General features: G+C 56.7%; 1 protein-coding gene across 1 annotated transcript in view; it reads right to left on the minus strand.

The window, feature by feature from the left end:
* Positions 1 to 27,124, minus strand: part of PIEZO1 (piezo type mechanosensitive ion channel component 1) — a 100,508-nt gene that overhangs the window by 51,800 nt on the left and 21,584 nt on the right. Inside the window, exons 2-3 of the mRNA XM_044986892.1 lie at positions 9,234 to 9,329; positions 572 to 694 (exon numbers count right to left, since the gene is read on the minus strand). Of these exons, the coding sequence (XP_044842827.1) occupies positions 572 to 694; positions 9,234 to 9,329 (219 nt within the window). The remainder of the gene's footprint in view (positions 1 to 571; positions 695 to 9,233; positions 9,330 to 27,124) is intronic.

A 27,124-nucleotide genomic window follows, 5' to 3' on the forward strand; every position in this document is an offset into this window, starting at 1 on the left:
CTTGGGATAAAAGTGGGGCAAAATGGAATCAATCCAGGAGCTACCACTGAGATGCAACAACTATTTACATTTGCCCCCAGAATGGGGAGGAAAGGGGAGTGGTGGGGGAGGGAGATGGGTCTTGAAAATCATACAGGGAATCCCCTGCCGATTCCTGACCCCGACTGGGGAAGAGTCACCCTGCCCACCAAATGCACCCTTGGTCAGTCCATGCTGAGCGGATGCCCGTGCAATGCAGCTGGGATCTCAAAAGCTCAGATATCAACACCTGCCTGGGATATTTCACAAGTAACTACAGTGAGGTGCCCAAGGTGGGGCAGGTAATATCTCGTTTTGGCCCAACCGCTGTTGGTGAAAGAGACCCGCGTTCGAGCTCTTCTTCAGGTCGGGGAAAGGTGCTGAGCGCGTCCCAGCCAAACCCCAGATGGAACAGACTGGTTCCCAGACCAGTCTAGCAGCGATGGGAGAAATGGGCCCAGCAATGGGGCTGGGACTGAATACGACGGACTGGGGCCAGGGGAGGAGCTTACTGCTCTGCGCTGCAGAGCCACATGGGGGGCTCGGTACTCACAGTTCTGTCCCAGCAGCTGGCTCAGATCCGGCACAGTGTACAGGCATATCTGGAAGACCAAGTGGGCAGTGAGGAAGAGGATGCTGGTTCCCAGGAGAGCTTGGAGGAGACGGCCTGTGTGCCCTAGAAGACAAAAATAACCCCCCTCTTTATTAAATCGTCCTCCTTGCTCCCCTCCCAGCCAATGCTTTTTACGCTGCGGCCAGCATCTTTGTCTTACAGAGGGGGCGAGAGAGAAGCTGGGTGACTTGCCCAAGGCTGTGCACCAAGACAGTGGCAGAGTTGGGATGAGAACGCCAGCCCCCCCTGCTCTAACCACTACACCCCACAATGTGGGTGATGTTTCCAGTGCCAGAGCGTGACTGCATCTCCCACAAACGCTCCACCAGCTGCGTACAGGGGACCTGACCCACTGCTGTGCAAATGCAGGCCTGCCCCCGGCTCAGCGCTGGAGGGTCTCAGCGCACGCCACGCTCCAGCTGTGTTTGCACTGCGCTGGAGGTGGCTAAGTTATTCCCGCCTTCCAGCAGCGTGCTCGGACGCCAGCATCCTGGCACTGCTCCCCAGCATCACAGACTGGGAGCAAAGCACACCAAGCTTCTGTACCAAGAGCCCCTAGATTGGGGTCTCTCAACCCCCACCCACATGGCACTCCTCAAACTGACCACCAGGGGGCACAGTCCGAGCACACTCCCCACCCTGTCCTCTGCACGCTGGGTCCCTGTGTCTGTCCACACACCCAAGGCGGTGGGAGAAGCAGCCTCTGAACACTTCTGGCTGAGCCTCCAAACCTCCCAAGGTTGGTTGACCCAGGAATGTGGTACCCTGCATGCTATGGGGAGGGCTTGTGACTTCCCGTAGGGACCAGCCTAGGGTAAATTCCAAGGAAACAAACAGGCGGAAGAGCGTCCACCGCAGCCCTGCAAAGGTGCTGGCTGCCTCGAGTCATCGACAATGGATTCCTTCAAGGCAACTCTAGCAAAGTCACACTCAGCCCAGAATCAGGAAGGCCCCCGGGCGCCCATTTAAACACAGACCCGCTGAAGGAGAAGGTGGGACACAAAAGGTCCCTTCTGGGAGGGATTCCCACGGGAGCACAGATTCAACTAACCCTTCTCCTCACCAGCAGGATGGGGAACGCAACTGGCGCAGTCTGCCGGGCCGCGGGAAGACGTGTGTGGGGCTGTCAGAGCCAGCCAGCCCCTCTGCCTTGGCGCAGGGTAGCCCAGACCACGTCAAGAGCAGCACCAGCGCCCAGGCCTCCCCCCCGGAGTTGGGGGTTAGATGCTGGCACCTTTGGTGGGCAGAGATCATGCCCTCATGTGCCCGTTACCCCCAGCGCAGTCTGCCTGGTGCACACGGATACTGCACCCCAGGCCACCGAATCAGATCTCTGAATGGCTCCTCCAGGGCTGTGCTCTGCCCCGGGGAGGGGGACCACAGCTCCTCCAGGGACTCAGAACAATGTGGGGGGGTTAAAGTGAGTCACTGGCACTAGCAGAGGAACCCCCAGGGAAGTTTCATAGACTGGCCCAGGCTGGGCTTTCCAGAGACTCGGACACAAAGAAAGGGCTTTTGGTGTAAAAGGATGAGCTTGGGCTGACTCAGGCCGTTCCTTCTGGGCCGGCGAACAGACCAGGCCTTCTGCCCATGGAGGCCCCAACCCGGGGGAAGGGCTGGAACGACCTGGGCCTGCTAGGGCTCCGGAAGGCTCTCGGGTGACCTCTAGCCTGCGCACGGGGGGTACCTGCCGGCACTAGAGAAAGCAGAGCGCAGAGGCCGGCTGCTAGGCAGACGGGCTTGCTGGGGGTAGCACAGGGCATGGCAGGAGCCAGGCAGCCTAACCCCTGCTCAGGAGGGAGCCCGTAGACAAGGGATGGCCAGAGGCCTGAGACCTAACGGAGCAATCCTGGAGCTGTGAGGGTCTCAACACTAACCCCCATCACTGCGAGTGGCTGAATCCACCCGAGAGGGGAACGGGATCCCCTGCCATGGGAAACCAAGAGGGGAATGAACCCCAGATCTCGGGGGCGGGGGGGGTGTCATGCAGATCCCCGCTTCCTCCCCAGGCTCCTACATTAACTGATGGGACACCACGTGACAGGCCGAGGCTCTCTCTGTCTCACACACACACAGGCAGCTGACAGTTCCCACACCCACTTCATCGGCCCAGGAAGGACCTTATTACTGTGTACACTCTTTCACAGCCTTTGTCCACCAGCAAAGCTCCGCCTAGGGAAGGATCGGTCCGGTTTGCACACACAGCCAGCCCTGTCCAGCTGCAATGCTGGAGGAGTCAGACACATTCTCACAAAGCAAACAGCTCAGAGAAACAGCTCCTGCCCCACACACCGCTCGAGAGCACCAGCCCTCGGGCAGGCTGGGATGGGGGTACCCCCCACACACCCCTGTGCAGGGCATGGCAGCCCAGCCAGCCAGGGCAATGGGGGCTGTGCAAAGTGATCAGCTTACGTCTGAGATGAAACTGGACCTGCCTTTGGTTCTGCTCCAGCTTATAGACGGGCCCGGGCCCAAGCCAAACCCCGAGGCCCCGTGAGCTTTGGGCATTCAACAGCCAGTGCGAGATTGTGTAATTCTCAAGTCAGATCCTTAGCCAGTGGCTCACAGCCACACCACTTCATACAGAGCACCAGCCGTGAGGGCTCGATCCTGCACGGGGCTGAGCGCTCCGGCCCAGTGCAGCAAAGCTGAGACACGTGCTTGATGTCAACGTGGTGTGGTGCCCTCCTGGGCCGGGGCAGGGGGCGCTGCACATAGCAGGACCCAGCCTGCAGAGAGGAGGGCTTGAGGGAGACCCCCCCCCCCGCAGGAACCTCGGGCTCCCCTGGGGGAACTCAGTCAGACGCTTGTGCTAGGGACCAGCCCTTCAGAGGGTCTCTCCTGTGTGTGAGGGGGGCTGTCTTGTCTTCTCCCAACCATGCTGCAACTGAGCCTTCACTTGAAGAGGGGACCTGCAAATACTTCAGACCAGCAGCATGAGCCAGTGCCCGAACAGCCTAGATAGAACAGGGCGCAGGGGAGACATTCTCCCATTCCTGCCAGCCACCGCCTTCTCTTCTGCATGCCAGCTGTGGAGCACATCCCAGCTCCAGTCGGAGCACAGAGCCAGCACTCCGGGGGTGGGAGAGGGGGCTGAGAGGGGCTGTCTCTGTGTCTGTGTGTGTGTGTGTGTCCGTCCAATTCTAAAACGCATGTGGGACTGCATTCTATATCTGTGCATGGTGACCACAGGGATGTGCACAAACCAGGCCAGCGGAGGTGCCTGTGCAGGGAGATTTCCCAATTTGCACACACCATTGTGGTCCCACACCGATAAATGAGACACCCAATCACTAAAATAAAGCAAAACTCCAGCAGTCCATGCCCAGGCTGTACGCTGGGGGCTGTGTGAGGGGCAGGGGGAGAGGCTGGAGAGTAGATGCTGGGCTGAGTCCCCAGTGCTGGGCTTTTCCTCTCTGCTCTCAGCGCAAAGGGACGTTTGGAAGTGAATGAGGAACATTGCCTCGCTGACGCTGTCCCATGTGGGGCAGCCCCATTGATTCCATCAAGAGCAGGAAGGTTTAGGTACAAATCCCCTCCCTCCCTGCTTTGACACAAGGATCTCAATGGACATTCATGAGTTCAACTTCTCAGGCATGCTGGGAAGGGCTGTCACCCCCCGGTACAGATGGGGAAACTGAGGCACGGGGTCAGCCGTGGGGTGTGGGTTAGAGCCAGGACACAAAGGAGGAGACAACCTCCCAACTGCAGGCGTCCTATCCGGGACAGCCGCTGGCGAAGGGGACGGGCAGTGGGATACGGAGCCTTACACCTCTGCAGAGCGAGTGCCAATCCTGCCGGGGGCGGCAGTCACCACCCCGTGCCTGGGGTCCCATGGGAAACAAACTGGTGGGTCCCGGGGGGGGGGGGAATCCTTAGGGTGAAACCACCCCAACTGCCCCCGATTGGCAGTCTCAGGGACCTCCCCTCTTGCTTAAAGGAAACCCCTGGGCCCAGCTGGCCCTGACAAAGGGGAGCTGTCCAAGGATCCCTGCCTGAGGCCTGCAGAAATGAAACCCAGCTGGGCTCCCCCGGCCTGCCAGGGACGGCTCCTCTCCCCATCCCTGTTCACCGCAGGCTGCGGCCCTGGCTCAAGCCAGCCTGGAATTTTCCAATCGCAAGCTACAAGGTGAGCCAATAACTTCACCCCCACCCCCCCGATAATAATCCTAGTCAAATCTTCCACCAGATGCTGCTAAGCCCCCTGTGCTCACCCACGCCTCATCAATCCAAAGGTGCCAAATGGGGGGGGGGGAGAGCGCCTCACATTTTCCTCTCCCAGCTGGAAAGAGAGAGATCCTGGGAGGGGAGGGAGAACTGGCCCGTCCAAAGTCTCACTCAGTGACGATGATCCTTTACTGTAAGTCTGTTCTGCGGCTCGCTGGAGAGAGCCGAGTTCAGATGGCACAAAAGCCCATGAAATATTCAAGGGCAGAAGCTTTTAGTGGTGGCACACGAGGGAGGCCAGTTCGGATTATGGATCTTTTAATTGTTGCAGGGGGTGGGCGGGCCTGGGGCCTGATCCAGAAGGGCTCTGGCAGCAGGGCAGCCCCGGTGCCAACTGCACGAGCACTCGGAGGAGGGGCGCCCCGCTCGCCACACCCCAAAGCCCTGCCCGCTGCATCGCTCCAAAGCCATGGCACTGCCAACCTCTCCCCCTGCGGGAGGCACTGCCTGCCCACCTGTGGTGGGTCTCCCTGCACCGGAGACCCCCAGCAGCTCCCACCAGCCCAGCCATGGCCGGCACCTCTGACCTATGTTGCTCCTGCAGAAGTGCTGGGCAGCCCCTCCCCGCACGCCCCTCTGCTCCAGCGGCGAGTACAGCGAGGTGCGAGGCTGGCTCACAGCATCCCCCTCCCTGCTGGATGGACGCAGCTCGGCTCTGAGGTTTCTGGTTAATAAGCCTGGTGTTTGGAACTGGCCATTTCATAGCAAGAGGCCTATTCATAGCAAGGCCGGGCTATAATTAACAGCGGCACTACCACCCAGGAACCACTAGGAGACTAGAGTCCCCACGCTGCCCGGCCTGGGGGAAACCACAGAGGAAGGAGAGCAGGCGCCCACTTTAGAACAGTTCACGCCCCCCTTGCTCTAAAAATAACCCCCCCGGACCGAGAAACCCAGGACTCTCAGCCTACGAGCTACCCACCCTGCTCAGCCAGCAGCTGGGGTCCCACCCCCACGTGGCCATGGCGTTCCAGCCCCCTCCCTAGGGCGCACCACACTCCTGGCGCTCCATCCCCCAGGGCTCATGGAGTCTGGGTCTCGACTGCCCCTCCTCTCCTCGGCATGTCAAACGTCTGAGTCCAGTCTTCCTTAGCAGCCCTCCCGGCAGAGCAGACAAAGCTCCCACACCCACCCAGAGCCGCTGGCCAAGAGGCTAACTGGTCTTTGGCAGATCCGGGGGCCAATGCTGCACCGTGGCACAGGACAAGGGGGCTGTTCGCACAGGCAGACCTGGAGAGCCGTTCGGCTGGGGCGGCGGCTCCGAGCGGGACTCCGGGAGGGGTGCAGGACAGTGAGGGCAGGCCAGGGCTGACACTAGAGAAAGAAGGATCCATAATTCCCTGGTGGTGCAGGCCAGGGCGGGCACGAGTGCAGACGGGGTTCAGGCCTCTTCTCTAATCCTGCTCCTGGCAGGCGGAGAACAAGGCGCCGGGTGCAGACGTGTCAGTGCTGGGGCCGGTTAAGCCCCGAGTGCTGCATGAGCGAGTCGCCAGCTCGAAGAGCCAGGACTCCTCACGGACACATTGACACCCCCCGTTCTCCGGGGCAGCGGCCAGGGGTCCCGGAGATTAGAGACGGTACAAAGAGCCGCGGTGGGTCACCTCGGCTGTCCCTGGGGCTAAGGCAGGGCTCTTCCTGGCAGGCAGCCTGCAGTGATTTAACCCTCTATAAGCGACGCTTCCCTTGGGCACTACTCCACAGTCCTGTCCCGGAGAGCCAGGCTCTCTGTTCCTTTGATGCCACAGCATCCCATTGCTCCCAGCTAGATTCCAATTCCTCTCCCCGGGATCCTTGCCGGACCCGCCGAAGGACACGTACGAATGGACTTTTTACCCTGGACTCCCCAGCTGAGCCTCTGTCCTTTCAGCATTCTTGTGGCTCTTCTCTGAGCTGGCTCCAGTTTATTGACATTTCTCTGGCACGGCGGGTGCCGGAGCTGGACGCCACATGCCAGGTGCGCTCTCAGCAGCCACATGGAGAGGGATTATTGCCTGGCGACTCTGGGATACCCCATCTACGCAGTGCTAAAACGGCAGCGGATTCTCACGATCCCCTGGCTCTGCAAACCCCGAGCCAGCTGGCTGCCCGCCACCGCCCCCGAAAGCTGATTTAGCCACGGCTGCTGTGCAGCCATCTCCCCTGAACCGCCAATCAGGAGCTGTTCGAGCCAGCCAGCAGCGACACACGGGGCCAGCGTGGGGAGCAGAGCCCCCAGGCCACGAGCGCTCATGGCACCTTAAAGGAGGGAGCCTGGCTGAGTCATCACATGCCGTCTGCTGCCTCCTCCAGCCTCCACCCAGGAGTCGGCCCGCGGCATATGAGCCAGGAGGCTCAGGGCCTGCACTACAGCGAGAGGGGAAACAGGAAGGATTTTGCATCCAAGCCTTGGGGTCCCAGTTGTATTTAGGGGGGTGGACGATGCTGGTGCACAGGCAATCGCCCGGCACTCACACGCAGACCCACCTCGGGGCTCTGAGGAAGGGGCAGAACGGCCAGCACAATCATCCCCAACGGGACTTGGGATCTTTTACTTCCACTGGAACCCAAGTTGTCCTTAAATGCGTCTCTCCTCTGGCATCACAACCCCCTCCCCGGTCTGCACGGCAGCACCGCCGAGAGGCTCACGGCCTAGTGTGGCACTGGACCCCACAAGCGTGTGGCTCAGAGGTGAGACTGCAGCCCGCTGAGCCGCAGTGGCAGCTACCCTCAAGCATGGCGAGGATCAGCAATCAAAGCAACCACTCCTCCAGAAAGGGGGTGGGGACATCACACGGCAGGGCCAGGGCACCGAACTAGAGCACAGGATTATCTTGGAGCTCCACGGACTCAGCCACGCTTTCTCCATTTCCTTTCCCTGTCACTGCCGATTCACACGCGTCTGTGCCCCAGGTCTCCTTTAGAACCAGCCCCTGGGCCAGGGAGGACCCAGTCCCCCTGCACGCCAAGCGCAAGCATCCACCCCAAGAGCAGCACATAAAGTAATGAATGGGAGGGGGAGCGGCACCTTCTTGTCCTTGTGTTATGGGATGGGGAGAGCAGGGGACCTGAAGGCATTAAAAGATGAAAAATTCAAAACCAACAGAGATAAATACTTCTTCACCCCATGCAAAGTTAGACTGTGGAACTCACTGCCACAGGAAGTCACTGAGGCCAAGAGTTTAGCATGATTCAAAAAGGGATAGACATTTCTGCGGAGAACTAGAATATCCATTATACAAAGGATGAAAATTCTGGCAGGGGTATTAAGCCTCCTGCTTCAGGGCTTAAGCCAATCGCTAACTATTAGAGACCAGACTGAGACATAACGTGGGGCAGATTATCCCGCACCTGCCTATGGCCGAGTTCTTCTACCTCCCTCTGCAGCCTCTGGGGCGTGCTGCTGTCAGAGAGAGGACTTTGGACCAGATGGACCTGGGGGAAGGCAAGCTAGCAACATGGGCTGTGTCCAGGAGACAGGGAGATTATCTCCCAGCCATGTCTGAGTTGCCTTGTGGCCTTCAGCCCACTCCCAGTTAGAGAGGCAGAATTTATACAGATGAATAAGGTCATAATGAATAGCATATGTGTGTGCTACTGTCCTCTACTGCATGGAATCAGAACTGCTCAGCTGTGTGCCATAGTCTCAATATTGCTAGTGGCTAAGGGAGATTCTCCTTCAGCTCAAGAGGCAGAGCCCTGAGCTTTGGATGCAGGAGTTCCTGTGTCCTCTGCCTGCTGTTGTCAGGAAGTTCTCAGTGGGTCTGGAGTGCAGCCCGGTGACAAGTGAGTAGTCCCAGGTGGGCTGACTTGTTATAATACACGGCACTGAGGATGTTTTTCATGGGTGCCTCTCACAGAGTATTAGAGAGAGGGGGAGTTTCCTTCTCACCCATTCTACAGCTGGGAAGGCTGAGGCACAGCACTGGGACGGGGCGTGCCCCTGGCTGCAGAACCAGGACTGCTAATATTCAGTCTCATGCTCTAACTGTTGACCAGTGCTGCCTCCCCCAACTCCAGCCTGGCTTTCCAGGGGTGGAGAATACCACAGCAGTTGAGCGACGGGACTGTTCCTGCTAAAACCCAGGACGCTCCTCAGGGTGGGGCCTGCGCTCTGGCTGCCCTGGGCAGGAAGGATTTTATGGCTTGTATCCGGAACAGGAACTCGCTGCCCCAGAGTGCACTAGCTCCCGGAGCAATGCCCCTTGGAAGCACAGCAGTCTCCCCGTGACTGCAGCTGGCATCTCTGTCCCCCAGCCTCAGTCACCATCAGCCAGGACAGAGCGAGGCGAGCAGGCGTGGGGGTGGGGAGAGGGCAAGCCTTCAGGGCTCGCATGGCAAAGGGAAACCTGCCACGCCCGGAGCCTGCGGCAGAGCCGTGGCAGCCCCCGGCCCTTACCTTTGATGGTGTGTTCAGTGGGTCCCAGAAACCACGGCAGCAGCAGCAGGTAGAGCAGGTACACGAGCGAGAGGGCATTGAACCGGAACACACAAGCTGGGGAGAGGCAAAGGGAGGCGGGTTAGAGATCTGAGCCGCCTGGGCCAGGACGCCCCATGGCCCCCGCTGCTGCCCACTCACTGTGGGGAATCATCCCCCCCCGAGCAGAGCTCTTCGTTACTCGGCCCAGGAACCGAGGCCTCGTTGCAGCACAAGGCCTGCGCTGTCAGGCCAGCCTGAACCCAGATCACCTCCTCCTGGGGGACCCTTCCCAGCCCCCCACAGCTCAAGGCACCGACAAGCTGCCAGCCACCACTCCCCCCCCACCCAAGGAAGAGGGGGCCCACAGGCGGACAGGCTCTGACCTCAACCCACCTCTGGCTGCTTGCCCACTCCATACAAGAGTACCAGCACTGCCCCCGAAAGGGGGAATTCACCGCCAAACGCTCCCTGGAAAGCGGGGGCGTTCCCGACACCCACCAGCATGGGGTTTCATGGCATGGGATTTGCTAAACTTCGGGTCTGCAGATTCATAATATGGGAAGTTTTTGAAGTAGACTAGAAGTAGCCTGTCATAAAACCATCCAGCAAAGACCTGGGTAGGGAATGTGCGCCACTGCTCTCTACTGGACAGATTCAGAACTGTTCAGCTGTGTGTCATACTCCCTGTACTGGTTACAGAACTTCTCCTCTTAGCTGCAGCACTAAGGCCGGTGTGTCTGGAGCTGCAGAGGCAGAGTTCCAGCAGCATAAGAACATAAGAACATAAGAAAGGCCGTACCAGGTCAGACCAAAGGTCCATCTAGCCCAGTATCTGTCTACCGACAGTGGCCAATGCCAGGTGCCCCTGAGGGAGTGAACCTAACAGGCAACGATCAAGTGATCTCTCTCCTGCCATCCATCTCCATCCTCTGACGAACAGAGGCTAGGGACACCATTCTTACCCATCCTGGCTAATAGCCATTTATGGACTTAGCCACCATGAATTTATCCAGTCCCCTTTTAAACATTGTTATAGTCCTAGCCTTCACAACCTCCTCAGGTAAGGAGTTCCACAAGTTGACTGTGCGCTGCGTGAAGAAGAACTTCCTTTTATTTGTTTTAAACCTGCTGCCTATTAATTTCATTTGGTGACCCCTAGTTCTTGTATTATGGGAATAAGTAAATAACTTTTCCTTATCCACTTTCTCAACATCACTCATGATTTTATATACCTCTATCATGTCCCCCCTTAGTCTTCTCTTTTCCAAACTGAAGAGTCCTAGCCTCTTTAATCTTTCCTCATATGGGACCCTCTCTAAACCCCTAATCATTTTAGTTGCTCTTTTCTGAACCTTTTCTAGTGCTAGAATATCTTTTTTGAGGTGAGGAGACCACATCTGTACACAGTATTCGAGATGTGGGCGTACCATGGATTTATATAAGGGCAATAATATATTCTCAGTCTTATTCTCTATCCCCTTTTTAATGATTCCTAACATCCTGTTTGCTTTTTTGACCGCCTCTGCACACTGCGTGGACATCTTCAGAGAACTATCCACGATAACTCCAAGATCTTTTTCCTGACTCGTTGTAGCTAAATTAGCCCCCATCATGTTGTATGTATACTTGGGGTTATTTTTTCCAATGTGCATTACTTTACATTTATCCACATTAAATTTCATTTGCCATTTTGTTGCCCAATCACTTAGTTTTGTGAGATCTTTTTGAAGTTCTTCACAATCTGCTTTGGTCTTAACTATCTTGAATAGTTTAGTATCATCTGCAAACTTTGCCACCTCACTGTTTACCCCTTTCTCCAGATCATTTATGAATAAATTGAATAGGATTGGTCCTAGGACTGACCCTTGGGGAACACCACTAGTTACCCCTCTCCATTCTGAGAATTTACCATTAATTCCTACCCTTTGTTCCCTGTCCATTAACCAGTTCTCAATCCATGAAAGGACCTTTCCTTTTATCCCATGACAGCTTAATTTACGTAAGAGCCTTTGGTGAGGGACGTTGTCAAAGGCTTTCTGGAAATCTAAGTACACTATGTCCACCAGATCCCCCTTGTCCACATGTTTGTTGACCCCTTCAAAGAACTCTAATAGATTAGTAAGACACGATTTCCCTTTACAGAAACCATGTTGACTATTGCTCAAGAGTTTATGTTTTTCTATGTGTCTGACAATTTTATTCTTTACTATTGTTTCAACTAATTTGCCCGGTACCGACGTTAGACTTACCGGTCTGTAATTGCCGGGATCACCCCTAGAGCCCTTTTTAAATATTGGCGTTACATTAGCTAACTTCCAGTCATTGGGTACCGAAGCCGATTTAAAGGACAGGTTACAAACCTTAGTTAATAGTTCCGCAACTTCACATTTGAGTTCTTTCAGAACTCTTGGGTGAATGCCATCTGGTCCCGGTGACTTGTTAATGTTGAGTTTATCAATTAATTCCAAAACCTCCTCTAGTGACACTTCAATCTGTGACAGTTCCTCAGATTTGTCACCTACAAAAGCCAGCTCAGGTTTGGGAATCTCCCTAACATCCTCAGCCGTGAAGACTGAAGCAAAGAATCCATTTAGTTTCTCCGCAATGACTTTATCATCTTTAAGCGCTCCTTTTGAATTTTGATCATCAAGGGGCCCCACTGGTTGTTTAGCAGGCTTCCTGCTTCTGATGTACTTAAAAAACATTTTGTTATTACCTTTGGAGTTTTTGGCTAGCCGTTCTTCAAACTCCTCTTTGGCTTTTCTTATTACACTCTTGCACTTAAGTTGGCAGTGTTTGTGCTCCTTTCTATTTGCCTCACTAGGATTTGACTTCCACTTTTTAAAGGAAGTCTTTTTATCTCTCATTGCTTCTTTTACATGGTTGTTAAGCCACGGTGGCTCTTTTTTAGTTCTCTTACTGTTTTTCTTAATTTGGGGTATACATTGAAGTTGGGCCTCTATTATGGTGTCTTTAAAAAGGGCCCACGCAACTTGCAGGGATTTCACTTTAGTCACTGTACCTTTTAACTTTTGTCTAACTAACCCCCTCATTTTTGTATAGTTCCCCCTTTTGAAATTAAAGGCCACAGTGTTGGGCAGTTGAGATGTTCTTCCCCTCACAGGGATGTTGAATGCTATTGTATTATGGTCACTATTTCCAAGCGGTCCTGCTATAGTTACCTCTTGGACCAGCTCCTGTGCTCCACTCAAGATTAAATCTAGAGTCGCCTCTCCCCGTGTGGGTTCCCGTACCAGCTGCTCCATGAAGCAGTCATTTAAAGTATCGAGAAATTTTATCTCGGCATTTCGTCCTGAAGTGAAATGTTCCCAGTCAATATGGGGATAATTGAAATCCCCCACTATTATTGGGTTCTTAATTTTGATAGCCTCTCTAATTTCCCTTAGCATTTCATCATCACTATTACTGTCCTGGTCAGGTGGTCGATAATAGATCCCTACTGTTATATTTTTACTAGAGCATGAAATTTCTATCCATAGAGACTCTATGGAACCTGTGGATTCGCTTAAGATTTTTACTTCATTTGAATCTACACTTTCTTTAACATATAGTGCCACTCCTCCCCATCACCCTGATGTGCAGCATGCAGGGGACTGAAGCTCCCAGGCAGCCACATGGCTAATTTGATATTCAGCAGTTACACGGCGTTTTACGCATTTTAACGAAGGCCAATCTCCCCAAGAGGAAGAGCAGCATCAGGGCTGGGAGTAGACCCCAGGGGCTCCTGGGTCCCAGCTCAGTGGTCTGGCCACTAGACCATGCCCAACCCCCAGTGCACCTGACACTGCCTTTCAAGGTGCGGGGGAAGAGGGAAGCAGCAGGGGCCTCACACAGCCAGGACACCCCTTCGGAGAGCTCCAGCGCCGCCCCAGCCAGGACACCCCTTCCAGCGCGGGGGCGGAGGGTGGCTTTGTCCTTCTAAGTCCCTGCCCCCACCGGGTTTCCAAGTCTGGTTCTTCACACCATTTAGTTTGCTCCACAACACGAATCTCTGCGGGACCCCACCTCACACACACGCGGCCTATTCCCAGCCTTGCCATGATTTCCGTGCTCCCTGCTCATCCCCCGGGGGGACCCAGCCTCCAATTGGACCTGGCACGCTGGGAAACCCTCCTGTTCGCTCATGCGCCAAAAAGGGACACTCTGAAGCTGGATCATCATCAGCGGGGAGGGAGACGCTGCTTCCCGTGTAGGGCAAAACCCCTGGGTGGGAGAGTCCTGCAGGAGGGAGTCGGGATCACGCCCCTCGGGGGCGATGGAAGTTACCCTGACAGCCTCACCCTCCGGCCATTCACTGGAGAGGGTTTGAGCCGTCCCGTCCCGTGCTCAAGTTGGAGGAGAACCTTGTCGTGGATGCTACGGCCCCGGGCCAGACAGCCTGGAGCAGAGCTCGTGTTTTCTGTAGGATTCACCCCGTCTGCACCTCAATTCCAATGCCAGTTAATGCTGCCCGCAGACCTGCCTTTCTAGCTACAGCCAAGCCCGGCTGACAGGCCCATTCCCGGCCCTGCCGGAACGTCACATTGGACGGTGCCGGCTCGAGAGGGTTTGGACAGAGCAGCGGCCGAGCCGCACTCTGCAAGCGAAGGGGCCCACTCTCATTCCCCCGCTGGGCACATCTGCTCAGCCAATTCCAACCTCGCCCCCTGGGGCTGAGGATTGTGGGATACGTGCGGGCTCACGGCAGGGAAGAGGTCCAGACCCCCCCGCCGCTGCCCAGGTGTCCCCAGGGTCATGAGCCACTCGCTACCCCCTTAGCATGAGGGAGCCCTCTCTGTGCCTGCCAGCCAGGGCTCAGCTCCCTGACCTGCCCGGCTCTCGCCTCTCAGCCCCGCTGTCCCTCATACAGGCTAGTGATAGTCACCCGCCGACTCCCAGCATCCCCCTGCGGTGTCCAGCCCCGAGCCGCTGGACACTCCCAGAATCCCCAGGCCTGCCGGTCCCAAAGGCCTTAGCACACAGCTCCGCTTAGCATGCAGCATTGAGGCCTGTTTCTAGAGACAGCCGGTACAAATGCTCTGAGAGCCATATGGGAACAGGCAGAACTGCTGGGAACAAAGCGTTACAGATCAAATACAATCGTACCACACCTACTAGAGCCCAGACCCAGCTAAGGAAGCGCCCTCTTGTCCACTAAGGCTCTGCTCCCCCCAAAGCCCTTCTCACAGTGTTTTTCCACCAGCATGGCAGAGACCCTTCTTCCATGGCAACTCATGCCCCCCTTGACGAAGGATAATTGGGGGCTCATCTGCACCCCAGACAGAGTGCCAAAAGTTCACAGCCCTGCCTCCTACGCAGGATCAGCCCTGCCAGGTTTGGATTTTCCTGCAGTCCCCGCAATCCACTGATTAGCATGTTGCTCAGCCTGTGACTGGGCGTCCATTTGCACGTGAGCAGCCAGAGACAGAAAAGTGTCCGGTCTCCCTGCCTGCCAGAAGGATGGGGATCACCTGGTGACCTGCCTCGGGTCACAGACCTATTTCGAATATCCACATAACTCCTCACAGCTTATCCCTACACACACCTCGCAGGGATTACGGGGACCAGCGTGACGCAGGCTCTCATTAGAGACCTTACAAGGCATTCTTTCGATCCCAGACCCAGGGGACCCCCCACGCCTGCTGCTCTACAAACTCAGCGACGAGAGTGTGAGGCTGTTGGAGTGGGACAGAGCTCAGAATGAGTCGCTACCTGAGCAGGAGCTGGGGTGCGGCAGGGAAATCTGGAAAGAGAAGACCCACTTCCTTTGCCCATAGCTCTGTAGCTGGGGGAGGGGGGGAATTGCAGTGGCATCGGAGCCCCCTGTCCTGAAACAGGACATCACTGATAGCACCAGTGCTGCTGAACGCTGGCCCTCGCTCGGGAGCTGGGGGACTGTCACAGAGTCCCCGGGCGATGCTCTGGAACTGCTCCCCACAAAGCCAGTCAGGACTTTGGGGAGCCTCCTCTCCCTTGGAGCAGACTGTCTGCAGGGCAGGAAGCTCACACGTAGCATTCAGCATGTGCCCCTCCGTGCGCTTCCCACAGCGAGTCCACCCAGGCGGGGTCCTGGGGAAGCCAGAGGGTCCTGCACCCCCACCTTGCAGTCAGACGTGACTCTCAGCCAGCCAGTAAAACAGAAGGTTTATTTAGACGACAGGAACACGGTCCAAACCAGGGCTTGTCGGTACAGACAAGAAGACCCCCCTTAGTTAGGTCCATCTGGGGCCCCAGGGAGGCCACAGCTCCTCGGGGCTCCACTCCATTTTCCAGCCAACTTCCAAAAACCCCCAAAACCCCCCCCAGCCCCTCCTCTCTGGGCTGTGTCTCTTTCCCGGCCAGGAGGTCACCTGATCTCTTTGTTCTCCAACACCTTTAGCATCCCCTTGCAGGGGGGAAGGGCCCTGGCCATTAGCTGCCAGGCGACAGAGGGTCGGCCAGAGCTGAGGCCCCCCCACAGTATTCAGAGGGACCAGTCCCACTTCGTCACAGGGACATCCCACCTGCCCAGAGCAGCGTCAGGGCCTGAGCCCCAGTCCAGCTTCCATGCCACTGGACAAGAGTCAGCGGTTTTGTGATCCAGTTCCCAGGGTTTCGTCTCTCCCCCAAAACGTAGCCCCTCCTGCCTCCCTGTCACTTCGCACCAGAAGCTTAACCTGTGCAAAGAGCGGGGGGGGGGGGGGGGGTAGGAGGACTGCCAAAGGGAAACAGATTCCTGTGCAGGTTTTCCCACTTGCCGTCCTGTCCCGTTCCCGTCTGGCTTTCCACCCCTGGGCAGGCTGAGCCTCTGGGACCTGCTGCCCTCCTCCCATTGCTGGGGCTTTGGCTCTCACGAACCTTTGCAGAGACAGCAACTCCCCCTCCCCACCCCCGCTCACTTACACAGACCGTGCTGGGCCTCCCCACACTCTGTGCAATGCCAGGACCGGTCATGGCGGAGGGATTCTTGGGTGGCCAACAGGGTCCAGGGACAATGCTCTGATGAGGCGCATCCCATTTGACCACTAGATCCCCAGACCTTCCCTATTGGCTCCGCCCCACAGGGTGACCCCAGTGTGGAATCAGCCAGATGTTCTGGGAGGCGGCGCGCACCATACGGGGGCAGGATAAATCTCCATTCACATCCACCCAGCACCCCCTCGCCATGGCTGGCAGCCACTGCCCTCTGGAAAGGGCTGCGACTTTCCTTCCAGGGATGCAGCCGCTTCAAATACACATTTAAAAAATAAAAAATCCTCTCAAGAAAGCGAGAGAACAAGCGTGCGAGCCAGAGCTCCGTACTGGGGATATTGTCCCCTGAGAAATTGTTCCAGGCCAGACTCCCTTCCCCCACGCCAGGCTCAGGCTGCCAGGATTTCCCCTTTTTACCAGAAAATGGGCAGTCTGGTAATAGCTCCATGTGTCCAGCCAAAAAAAAAACAACCAACAATCAATCTCATCCAATGCTGGAGAGGAAGGGGCGGAGGATAGGTGTAATTTGGTGCCAACCAAAAACTTTTTATGTAACTGTTTATTCAAAAACCTCCCCCTCCCATTTCCACAATGCATCTCACGCACAAACCCACCCACCCCCCTTCAGATCAGGGCAGCGTTTGCTACAGAAACACCACAAGAAGCCCGCGGTGTCACTAAGGGTTCCATCGTCTCCCCTTTCCCAGGAGCTCGCGCTGCAGCCTGCCCTGGGAATGCGCCAGAAGCAGCCTTCCCTGCAAAGCCGGACCTGACAGACATACTTCACCCGGGAGTCAGGAACACACCTTCCCTTCTGCTTTGACACCCAGACAAGTCACAGGCAGCAGGGCTGGCCCAGACCTCCGGGGGGATCTGCCCCACCCTACACCGTCTCTGCAAGACTCCCACCAGGGCCAGGGCACTGAGCCCATCCTGTGCCCAGGGTTGAATTATGTCAACTATAAGCACTCCAGAGCAGGGACAGTCTTTCTGTGCTGTTTATACAGCACCGAGCGCGGTGCTGCCCTGGCCTATGGCTGTGGGTGCTTCCACATTAGAGAATCATAGACACACAGGGGTGGAAGAGGTCACCCGGCCCAACTCCCCCGTGCTGGGCGCCTAGCCCCCTGCTTAGCCTCTTCCGCCTGAGGGCCCTGCCCCCACTGTGCCCCCCCTTCCCGTTCTCACCCATCAGGGTCAGAGGAGCGCCAAGGCCACCACCACAACTGGAGGAGCCCCAGCTGGCTCGACCAAGCCACCCCCGGCCCACCCACTGGAGAAGCCCCGAGCCCCATCACAGCCTGGCCCTGGGGCCACGGCGGGGAGCATTAGCCGAGGTTTGGGGAGGCTTGGCCTAGAAGACCATCCCCGACTAGGGTTGCCAACCCTCCAGGAATTAAAGATTAATCTTAATTAAAGATTATGTCATGTGAAGAAACCTCCAGGAATACGTCCAACCAAAACTGGCAACCCTATGGCAGACAAGTGTTTGTCCCACTTGTTGGGGATTCCACAACTTCCCCGGGAAGCCTATTCCAGTAGGCCACTACCCTCACGGTTCAAAACTTTTTCCTAATATCGAACCTAAATCCCCCTCGCTGCAGCTTACGCCCATCACTTCTTGTCCTACCTGCAGTGGATGCGGAGAACAGTTGATCACTGTCCTATTTATAACAGCCCTTAATATATCTGAAGGCTTCTCAGATCCCCGCTCAGCCTCCTTTTCTCTAGACTAAACATGCCGAGTTCTTCCAGCCTGTGCTCAGAGGCCAGGTTTTCCGATGGCTTTTCTTGCTCTCCTTTGGACTCTCTCCAGTTCATTCCCGTCTTTCCCAGAGCTGAACGTGGCGCTCCGGCGGAGGGCTCCCAGCGTTGAGTACAACAGAGCCATCACCTCCCGTGTCTCACGCGTCCGCTGCACCCGCTCACGGGGGTGGAGGGCGTAGACCAGTGCTGAGCCCTGTATAAGCACCTTGATGGACCACCCCAAAGGCAAGACACTGGGAGACATGCCATTGCGCGTGGGCTCCACGGCGGGGGAACACCCATCAGGCCTTCGGGCGGCGGGCGCTCTTTGCCCCAGACATTGGCACGGAGCTGGCACAGTTTGCAGAGTGGCCGCAGCGTCCATGACCAGGGAGCAGGATGGGTTCAGGTGAGGGCCCTTGTGTATCCCGATTATCAGTGTTTGTTTTGGCACATTCAGAGCACAAGCAGTTTAAACAATGGCTTCCCTCTGAGCTCCCCAGAGTGTGGGATGCTTTACGGCAGTGGCTCTCAAACTTCTGTACTGGTGACCCCTTTCACACAGCAAAGCCTCTGAGTGTGACCCCCGCCCCCCCTTATAAATTAAAAACACTTTTTATATATTTAACACCATTATAAATGCTGGAGGCAAGAGGGGTTTGGGGTGGAGGCTGACAGCTCGCGACCCCCCATGTAATAACCTTGTGACCCCCCTGAGGGGTCCCGACCCCCAGTTTGAGAACCGCTGCTTTACGGCCACTCAACCCGCTCTGAGAACAGCTGAGACACAAGCAGGGACGCAGAGGGTGGGAAACCTTTGAGGCCACAGCGACACCAATCTGCTCTCAGTGGCGTGCTCCAGGGAAGCGCATCGGAAATCCCATCCCCGCTCCTCAGAGCTCCTGCAGAGATTCATTCACACCAGAACATGGTCTCCAAGCCCACAGAACTAGGGGAACATTCAGATCTGGGTCCAAGCTGGGTCACTCTAGCCTTGTCCTGCTCTTCCCCCTTCCATCAGGGCATCCCAAACATTCACCCTCGCCATGCACGGGTAGGAGGCTCAGGCCCATCCTCCCGCCAGTACACGAGGGCACAGTGAGGCTAAGCCACTTGCCCAAAGCCGTATGCAAGTCAGCAGCGGCGTCGCCTGACTCCCCATCCTGTGCTTTAACCACAAGGTCAGCTTTCCTCTTTGCTGGAGTTTATTTTTAGGCAAATTACAGCTTGTTTTAAGGAGTGAAACCATCTGACCGGTCTGGAGCCTGGAGGGATTTAGCTCAAACGACGGGCACTGTGCTTCCAGCCAGCCTAGAGCTGGAAACCCCACGTCTGCAACAGCAAAAGTGCTGGAGATGCTGCAATCCATACCGGGGGTTACAAAAACGGCAGCTCCCGGGGATACACAGAGGAAGTCTGTCTACTTCAGGTGTAACTCACCAGGCTAGATGCTATCTGATCAGAAACCAGGTTGCTGGGCAACGCCACACACAAGCCACAATCAAACGCGGACACCCACAGGAGCAATAGGCCGCCGGGAGCCACTCGCCGGCACAGAATGAGACTAGCCGCAAAGCCGCAGGCGCCCCGGTTAGCGCCGCTGCTGTCAGCATTTATTTGTGCCCCAAGTTTCTAGCCCCCTTCCCCATTTTCCTACTGGAACAACAGGCCGGGCTGGGACGGTCGCCCACAACGTGCAGCAGGCTGGGCCCCTCCCCCAACAATAAAAGTAGAGGGTTATTTGCGCAGCGTTGCCAGACCCATGTTGTTTTGCTTAAAGCCCCAGTACCTGAGTCATGTGATTACAGGAGAATCTCTGCTTTTTAATTCACTGTCTAGTCTACATGGCTGCGGGGAAGAACTGGCCATGTGGCCCCTAGAGGCCAGAAGGCAAATATCAAGGTCCAAACGTTGATTTTGGTTTTAAAATCTCATGATCTTCAAGCCGATCTCCTGAGCCAATGAAACCCGAGGGGACCAATAGGCCAGGTGTGTCCCGCTTACACAGAGCGCCAGAGGAGGGACGGAGAAGGCCCCAGCTGTCAATGGCAATTTGGAAACAAGCGGAACAGGCCCCAAGCAGGGCAGGCCATCCCCAGCTGGGAAGCAGAGCTGCGTAAATATGCTCCATACGACGGTGCTGGCTGGTGCCGGGCAGCGTGCGCGGCGCACTCCGGCTCGGACAGGAAGGGGGCCCGGCCCTTCCTGTGTTTACCAGCAAGTTTCTGTGGGCTCTCGCTCCCTGGGGATGGGAAGCCGCGCAGGCGCAGAAAGGCTGTGTAGCCGGACACCGCGGGAAGAAGCCTGACCCCAGCTGCTGCCCAGTCACGCTCCCACCAGGAGCTCAAATGCACTCAGGCAGAAAGCCCAGGACTGGGATGCCAAGGATATAAAATTACTGCATCGACCGAGGGCCTCTCCGTGCTGCCCAACACACACGCCCCAGAGTTAACACACAGTCCAGAGCCCATGGAACTGCTCATCCCTGCAGCCCAGCAAATCAATCTCCCTCGAGCGCCACCAATTGGCAGGTTGATGCTGCACCCAGAGTGCTTGGTGTGGGGCACAAGGTGGGGGTGCACCCACCGCCGCCGTGAATCAGAATACAGAGAGCTGGGGTGGCCCACTGGCTGCTCCCCTATTTCGGGAGCAAGGAGGTACCTGTGATACTGCCAGTCCCTGGTCCTGCTAAATGCATCTGGCCGAGGTGCTGATGGAGAGGGACACATGGCAAAAGGCAAAAGCCCTGTGGAGCGTTTCAGAGATCAAAGCCGGCTCAGCGGCTTTCTCAGGGATCTTAATGGCGGCAAGAGGGCGTCAATATTAGCTTGGCACTGGCACAGCCTGGGAGCAAGAGAACAAGTGCCCCCTCAACCTGCAACACAGAACGGGGGGGGGACGGGGACAACCACCACCTCTTGCCCCTAGGCTCCATGGCCCACCCAGCCCTCCAGCGCTGCTGAGGAGCCTGCCCCACCAGACCCCCTTCAGCAACCCCTACTGGCAGGAGACCAGGGCAGCACGGGGGACCAGAGCCCAGTTTGAAACAGAGCATGTGGGAAGGCAAAACAGCCCCCGCTCTCCAGGGAAAGGAAAGCACCAGCAGGAGCCATCATCCACCTGGGGGACAGGTAAAGCCCAGCAACTTCTCCTGTGCAAAGGAACCGCCAGCTGCACCATGCAGGCAAGGATCACCCCCCCCCCCTCGCCTCCTCCTCCCCAGCGGCTCCATGCACAGCATTCAGGGCAACCCCCACCCCCAGAGACATCACAGCTTACAAGAAAGGAGCAGCCTGCAGCAACCCTAAGATGCCAGGCACTGAGGATGGGGAGCAGAGGCAGGTGCTGGAAGTTCTGCCTTCTCCTTATTTTAGCACAGCAGAGGGGGGGAGAAGGAGGGTGTCTGCTGGATTCTGGTTCACACACACACACACACACTTTGAGGGGGTGACACTCCAAGAGGCCCGGGAGAAAACAGGTCTAGCGTACGGCTGCAGCGTCATTGCAGGGCATTAAGCCCTGCCCCCAAATGCACGACGACGGAATAGTACCTTCCACACAGCGACTGCTTAACGCAGGCAGGAAATCCCAGGTCTCCCAGTACAGGCCCCCACCCAGAAAGGCAGATCCTGCACTGCCCCGGGGAGACACTGCCCCAGTCCAACCTCCCGCGAGGGAACCCCACCCATGCCAGCCGGGGTGAACATGGCCCGTTCCGGCAAGGGTCAGACTAAGCCCAGGGGAGAGACGGGCTGGAGCACACAGGGCTCAGGAGTGAGACGCCCCCTCAGCGTGCCGCCCTCTTCCCAGCCTCCCTTCTTAGCACGCGGCGCGGGGACCTGCCCTTTAGCAATGGCGCTGCTCTCTCTCCGCGCAGCCACCGCCCCGAGTTTCGCTTCCCCGCTGCCCACCCAGGAAACCAGCGCTAGAGAGGGTTTGGTTGCGAGTGTCCCAGGGCAGCCGAGGCTGGAAAGCTGGAGCCAAAAGCTTGCAAGTCACATGGCCTCCAAAGGGGTCTGGCTCCCAGAGCGCAGTGCCCACCCTAGAGCGCAGGTCTGGCCTCCTCTGCGCGCACCCTGGCTGCTTCCCAGCTCGGCCAGGACGGGCAGGTGCTGCCCACTGTGGCCTGGAGGCGACAGGTGTGGGTGACGGGGCAAGCGCCGATCATGGGCATCCCGACACTGGCTGTGGCACATCCCCCGGTGCCGCCCCGGGAGGGGAGCAGGCCAGCCAGTGACCTCTGCCTGCAGTGACTTGCGCTCGCTGGCTTCACAAGTGCCAATGGTTGCTAACTACAAAATTTACAAACTGCATGATCTCATGGAGCAAATATGCCTCTTCCGGAGCCAGTAACAATGAGGCAGAGAGAGCCCTTTCCTGAGAGCGAGACACCCCGCTGGAGCTGCTGCAGCTGACTCAGGAGGGCAGCCCTGTTTTCACCCCCTCTTCCCCAGGAGGCTCAGGACCGCTCCCAGCTTCCTTGTCAGGGACCTTGGTCCCTTGAGCCCAGGGGCATTAGAGCCGCTAAATTAAATCTCCAAGCAGTTAACCCCTTCAGCACCAAGATCTACCACCCCCCAGATCCAGCTGTGACTGCTCCTGAGGAAATTCTGTGCCAAAACATTAAAAATTCTGTGCACATTTTAAAATTCTGCAAATTTTACTTGTCAAATAAATGTGGAGGCTCCAGCCTGGCAGTGGGGAGCACTGACTGCCCAGAGGTGGGAGATCATTGTGCAGCTCCCCGCCAGGACACGGACTCAGCAGTGAGGCTGCACCCAACCGTGGCACAGCACAAGGACCGGGCCTGCCCCAGAATCACCCCAAGGTCCTGGCCGTCCATGACAGGTGCACCAGATGTGGGAAGGCAGGCTCAGCAATGCAGGAGCAGCTCTGTGTGGGGCAATCTGGGTGCGGGCAGCTCAGTGGGGGATCTGGGTGCAGGGGGATCTGGATGCACAGGGGCTGGGTGCAATGGACTCTGCAGGGGGGTCCAGGTGAAGGTGGTTGGGGCTCAGCGGGGGGAAAAAGTCATTTTTCTGTGGGGAAGCAAAGAAATATGGGGACACACAAATTCTGTGCATACGCAGAGATGCAGAATTCCCCCAGCGGCACGAGACGAAGCAAGCAGCGGGGTCCTCTCCTCTCCCCTCAGAGCAGTCTCCACCGCTGCTGGACTGTCTCAGCCATTCAGCACAGCCCTGGTCGGTGCCCGGCTTCTCCCAGCTAAGGGCAAGTCGCCCATGCAGGCAGCCTCTGGCCACAGTTAACCTGAGGCATGCAGCTCACCACTCCTTGGGCACAGGGGAGGACGGGGCTGGGAGCCAGGACACCTGGGTTCTATTCCCAGACCTCCCACTGATGAGTGAGGGGAACCCAGTCCTGCTCTAGCTCCTGAGCAGAGGGGGACGAGCAAAGCGGCTCTGGCCTGCACGGGCAGCGTGCACCAGACAGGAAAGGCCCTGCCCTTTAGGGTTAAGCTGTAGCTGCTCACCCGAGAGCAGGGTGGCATTCAGAGGAGTCGGGGTTATTCGGATGCATTAGAAAGCAATTTCGAACCCAAAGGAATTCCTTCACTTTAGTCAACTGCGGATGCCCTGCGCCGGCCAGAGGTACGAGAGCTTGGTGGGGCAGAAGCCCAAGCCTGTCGCCCAGCCTTCCCTGGAGCGGCGCCGTGTTCAGACCGCCAGGAATGGGGAGAGCCCGGCCCCTGCCCATGAGGCCAGGCAGAGAGGAAGCAGCAGCGACAGCAGAGCCCGCTGGCATGGACTGCACCGGTGACATCCTGCAGGCCTCATGCAGCCAGTGTTTTGGGGCTAATGGAAGGAAGCCACAGGCTTATCTCAGTCTCAGCTCCCCCATCACATGCTCGTGCCAGGAAGAGGAAAGCTTTGGTGCAGAGCACAGAGGCATTCAGGAAATCTGCTCAACCTCCCCGCCCCACCTCCAGGAAACGCGAGAGGATCAGAAAACCTCTTGGGGGAGCAGGGGAGAGAAATCCACGCTCAGCTTCTACCTCCCAGACCATGCCTTGCCACTCAGCACAGACACAGCGGTGCTGCCCCAGATTGAGCCTTAGAAGCAGCAGCACAGGGATTTGGTCCCAGAGTTTTCACATGCCTGCAATTTAACACCCTCATGTGTAATCACCGGGGCTGGGCAGGGACAGGATTCTGCAAACATTGTCAAAAACGTATTTGAGAACCGGCTGAGCAAGTTATGGAGCTTGAAAGCCTCCTGTTCCTCAGAAAAGGCACTAAAGAAAAATAAGGCACCGCACGATTTCCTGTTTGCTGCCTCTCCTTGGCTCCAGATCCAGCCTGCTCCAGTTTACAAGGAGGAGCACGGAGGTTTGCTCGATAAGTGCTGGGATCTGAGAGTCAAGCTCGGCTCTTTCTGCTCCTCTCCACAGCAGCGATACAGAGTGACGCCCGGGCAGCTGCAGGCTCTGAATTCCCCATGGTCTCCAGCAGGGCTGCACAGGAGCCCCCAGAAGCAGGGTCTGGCCTGGCTCTCAGAGCCTCACTCATACTTCTGACTCTCGCATTCTCCAGAGGTCAGAACTCAGCTCTCCCAGCCCCCCGCAGAGCCAGCTCTCCAGGACCAACAAGAGTGAAAACCTGCCTGTCCCAGCCGAGCTGCGAGCGCACACACAGCAGCGAGAAGGGGCTATTTTTACACACTAACTTTGCCCACGGCTGCAGTTTAAGATGGACAGGGGCCAACACAAAACATATGGAGCAGCGGTTGGAGGAGAGCGGCGCCAGCGAGCTGGAGAAGGACACAGCCTGGGTTCTGCAGGCGCTGGCAGCTTCGGGGAGGAAGGAGCGGCTTGCCCCCCGAGATGCCCCATTGCAGCTGGTTTGGCAAAGGGCAGAGACACTGCGCTGTGCATTGCTGCTAGCACAGGTGGCAGTGGAGTCTCAGGCCAATGGAGTGCACAGATCTGGATTGCTGCTCGCAAGGGAAAGTCCCCATTACCCAACCGCTCCCCGGTCAGCTATTCCAGTCCTTTGATTTATGCCTTTTCCTCACTGAGCAGCCGCTCTCCCACCATTCACAAGCCAGCTGTGGGGATGAAGAGGAAACCACTGAGCTGGTTAGACTGGTAACAGCCACTTTAACCCACTGGAGTTTAGAGTCATATGTGATTAAGAGTGTTGGAAAATGAGAACAGGCTTTAAGCAAGAGCCAGAAGAATCACAGAACCCACTGCCTTCCCCTGCCCCTCCTAGCCAGCTGGCCTACAAGCAGGTCAAAGATCCAGTGTCTGAAGCAAGGCAAACCTGCCACTTGCAAGTACTTAAGGGGCCGGCCCAGCCCAAGAAACACTGGATTGGCCAAGCTGGGGAGCTCTTGACCCAGAATGAGGAAGATCCTCACTCCAACTAGGGATCTGGGACAAAAATCTGTCTGGGGTTGGTCCTGCTCGGAGCAGAGGGTTGGACTAGATACCTCCTGAGGTCCCTTCCAACTCTGACATTCTGTGCCTGAACTCACATCTTCATCTTCTCTGAGTGACTGAACTAAAGCCTCTGGAATGGGCTGGTTACTAATCACACGAAGGTCCATCCCCACAACACTGCCCCTGCTCTGCGTACAGCACCTGAAGCCATCGCAGTGACTATGTGCTGTCACTTTCTGCTCCGTCTCCATCCTGGCCCCTGCCAGGCTCCCCTGCTGACCTGCGGATAGCGAGTCTGGACTCGTCAGCCCCGTCAGAGTCCATCCCGCCACACGCCTCCTCAGCAAAACCATCCCCAGCGCAGCATGCAACGCTGATGCTGCAGGAGGCAGGAAAAGCCCAGGTTGCGGTCAGATCCCTGGCCCCTTGCAAGGCAGGTGGTGAGCAGTGTGCGGGTGGGGGCGGGCATCACCTCTGAACTTGTAACCGGAGCAAATCGGCGCTGGAGTCAAAGACGGGGAAGATGGAGTGTTACTCTATGGCCATGTCCCCAGCGCTGTGGATTATTAGGTAAACGGGGAATGTTCACATCGAGCTGATTTTAAGTTACCCCAGCAGGGCAGCACTGGAAGCTCCCTCTGGTATGGAGCCAGTTTAGCCAGATCTACAGAAGTACTTTACTTAGGCTCCTATTTCCATTGATTTCACCCTTTTCACCTCTGCTAGGCTCGCAAATATCCCTCAGCCTCGCTGGCTCCTGGCGTGGCTACAAAGGGCAGGGCCTGACTTTTTCCAGTTCACTCTTCTCAGCAAGCTCGGGGGTGCCAATGGTCATTAGTATTTTCCCTCTTGGTATTTCTGACTCATTCACTTGAGCCAATCTAGCCAGAAGGTGCAAATGCACGGAGGGTTTCTGCTGAAGGCTGGCAACCCCTCATGCTCTTTAAGTTTTTATATGTAAAAAGAAAACCTGAAAAGCTTTTCCCCGGCTCGGGTATAGCCCGTGTATTTTTAAAGTTACAAATCTCAGGCCTTGCCTTCAAACAGCCCTCGAGCAGACGTGGGGGTGCGCAGTGGGATCGGACATCACAAGGGACTTAGATCTGACATGTGTGATCTTAAAACGTTGATTGTTGTGAACATCTGTGAAACACTTGGGAGAAAAATCTCTCTTGGGCGACCCCTTCTAGTTACCATCTCTGGAAAAGCAGACGCCTCGTTCTCTAGTCCTCCACAGCGAACAGGGAAGAGGCAAGACGGAATGCAGGATTGCTACACTTCTAAAGGTTACAAAACCACCACCACCAAACAGAGTTTTCCACGTACATATAATCACACACGAGACCCTGTGCAGCTCCTCCTTCAATCCTGCATCTGAACGCAAACCGAGCCCTCGATAAATAAGTACACTGTCCAGGTGACAATTCAAAGCAATCACTCCACATTCCAGCCCTGCCCCTTCTAGCTCAGCCGTGGCCAAGGAATACCCAGGCCAAGCTCACTGCACGGGCACAAGGAGAGTGGTGCTCCATGTGAAGGTGCCTGTGTAGAAGGGGTGATTCTCTGCTCCTCCACATCCGGCTGCTACTGCCGTGTGCTCTGGCCCTGCCGAGTCAGACCCTCCTCAGAGCTGATGGCCGACAGGCCAGAGGAATTTGGCACAAAACTCATTTCATGTGCAAACATGCTGCTGTGCTAACTGGTACCAAAGGACACTGTCCAGGATTCCTGGACCCACCCCTCTCACAGCTCACTCTTGGAGCCATTC

The sequence above is a fragment of the Mauremys mutica genome, chromosome 14 (genome assembly GCF_020497125.1).
Source record: "Mauremys mutica isolate MM-2020 ecotype Southern chromosome 14, ASM2049712v1, whole genome shotgun sequence".
Classification (NCBI taxonomy): Eukaryota; Metazoa; Chordata; order Testudines; family Geoemydidae; genus Mauremys; species Mauremys mutica.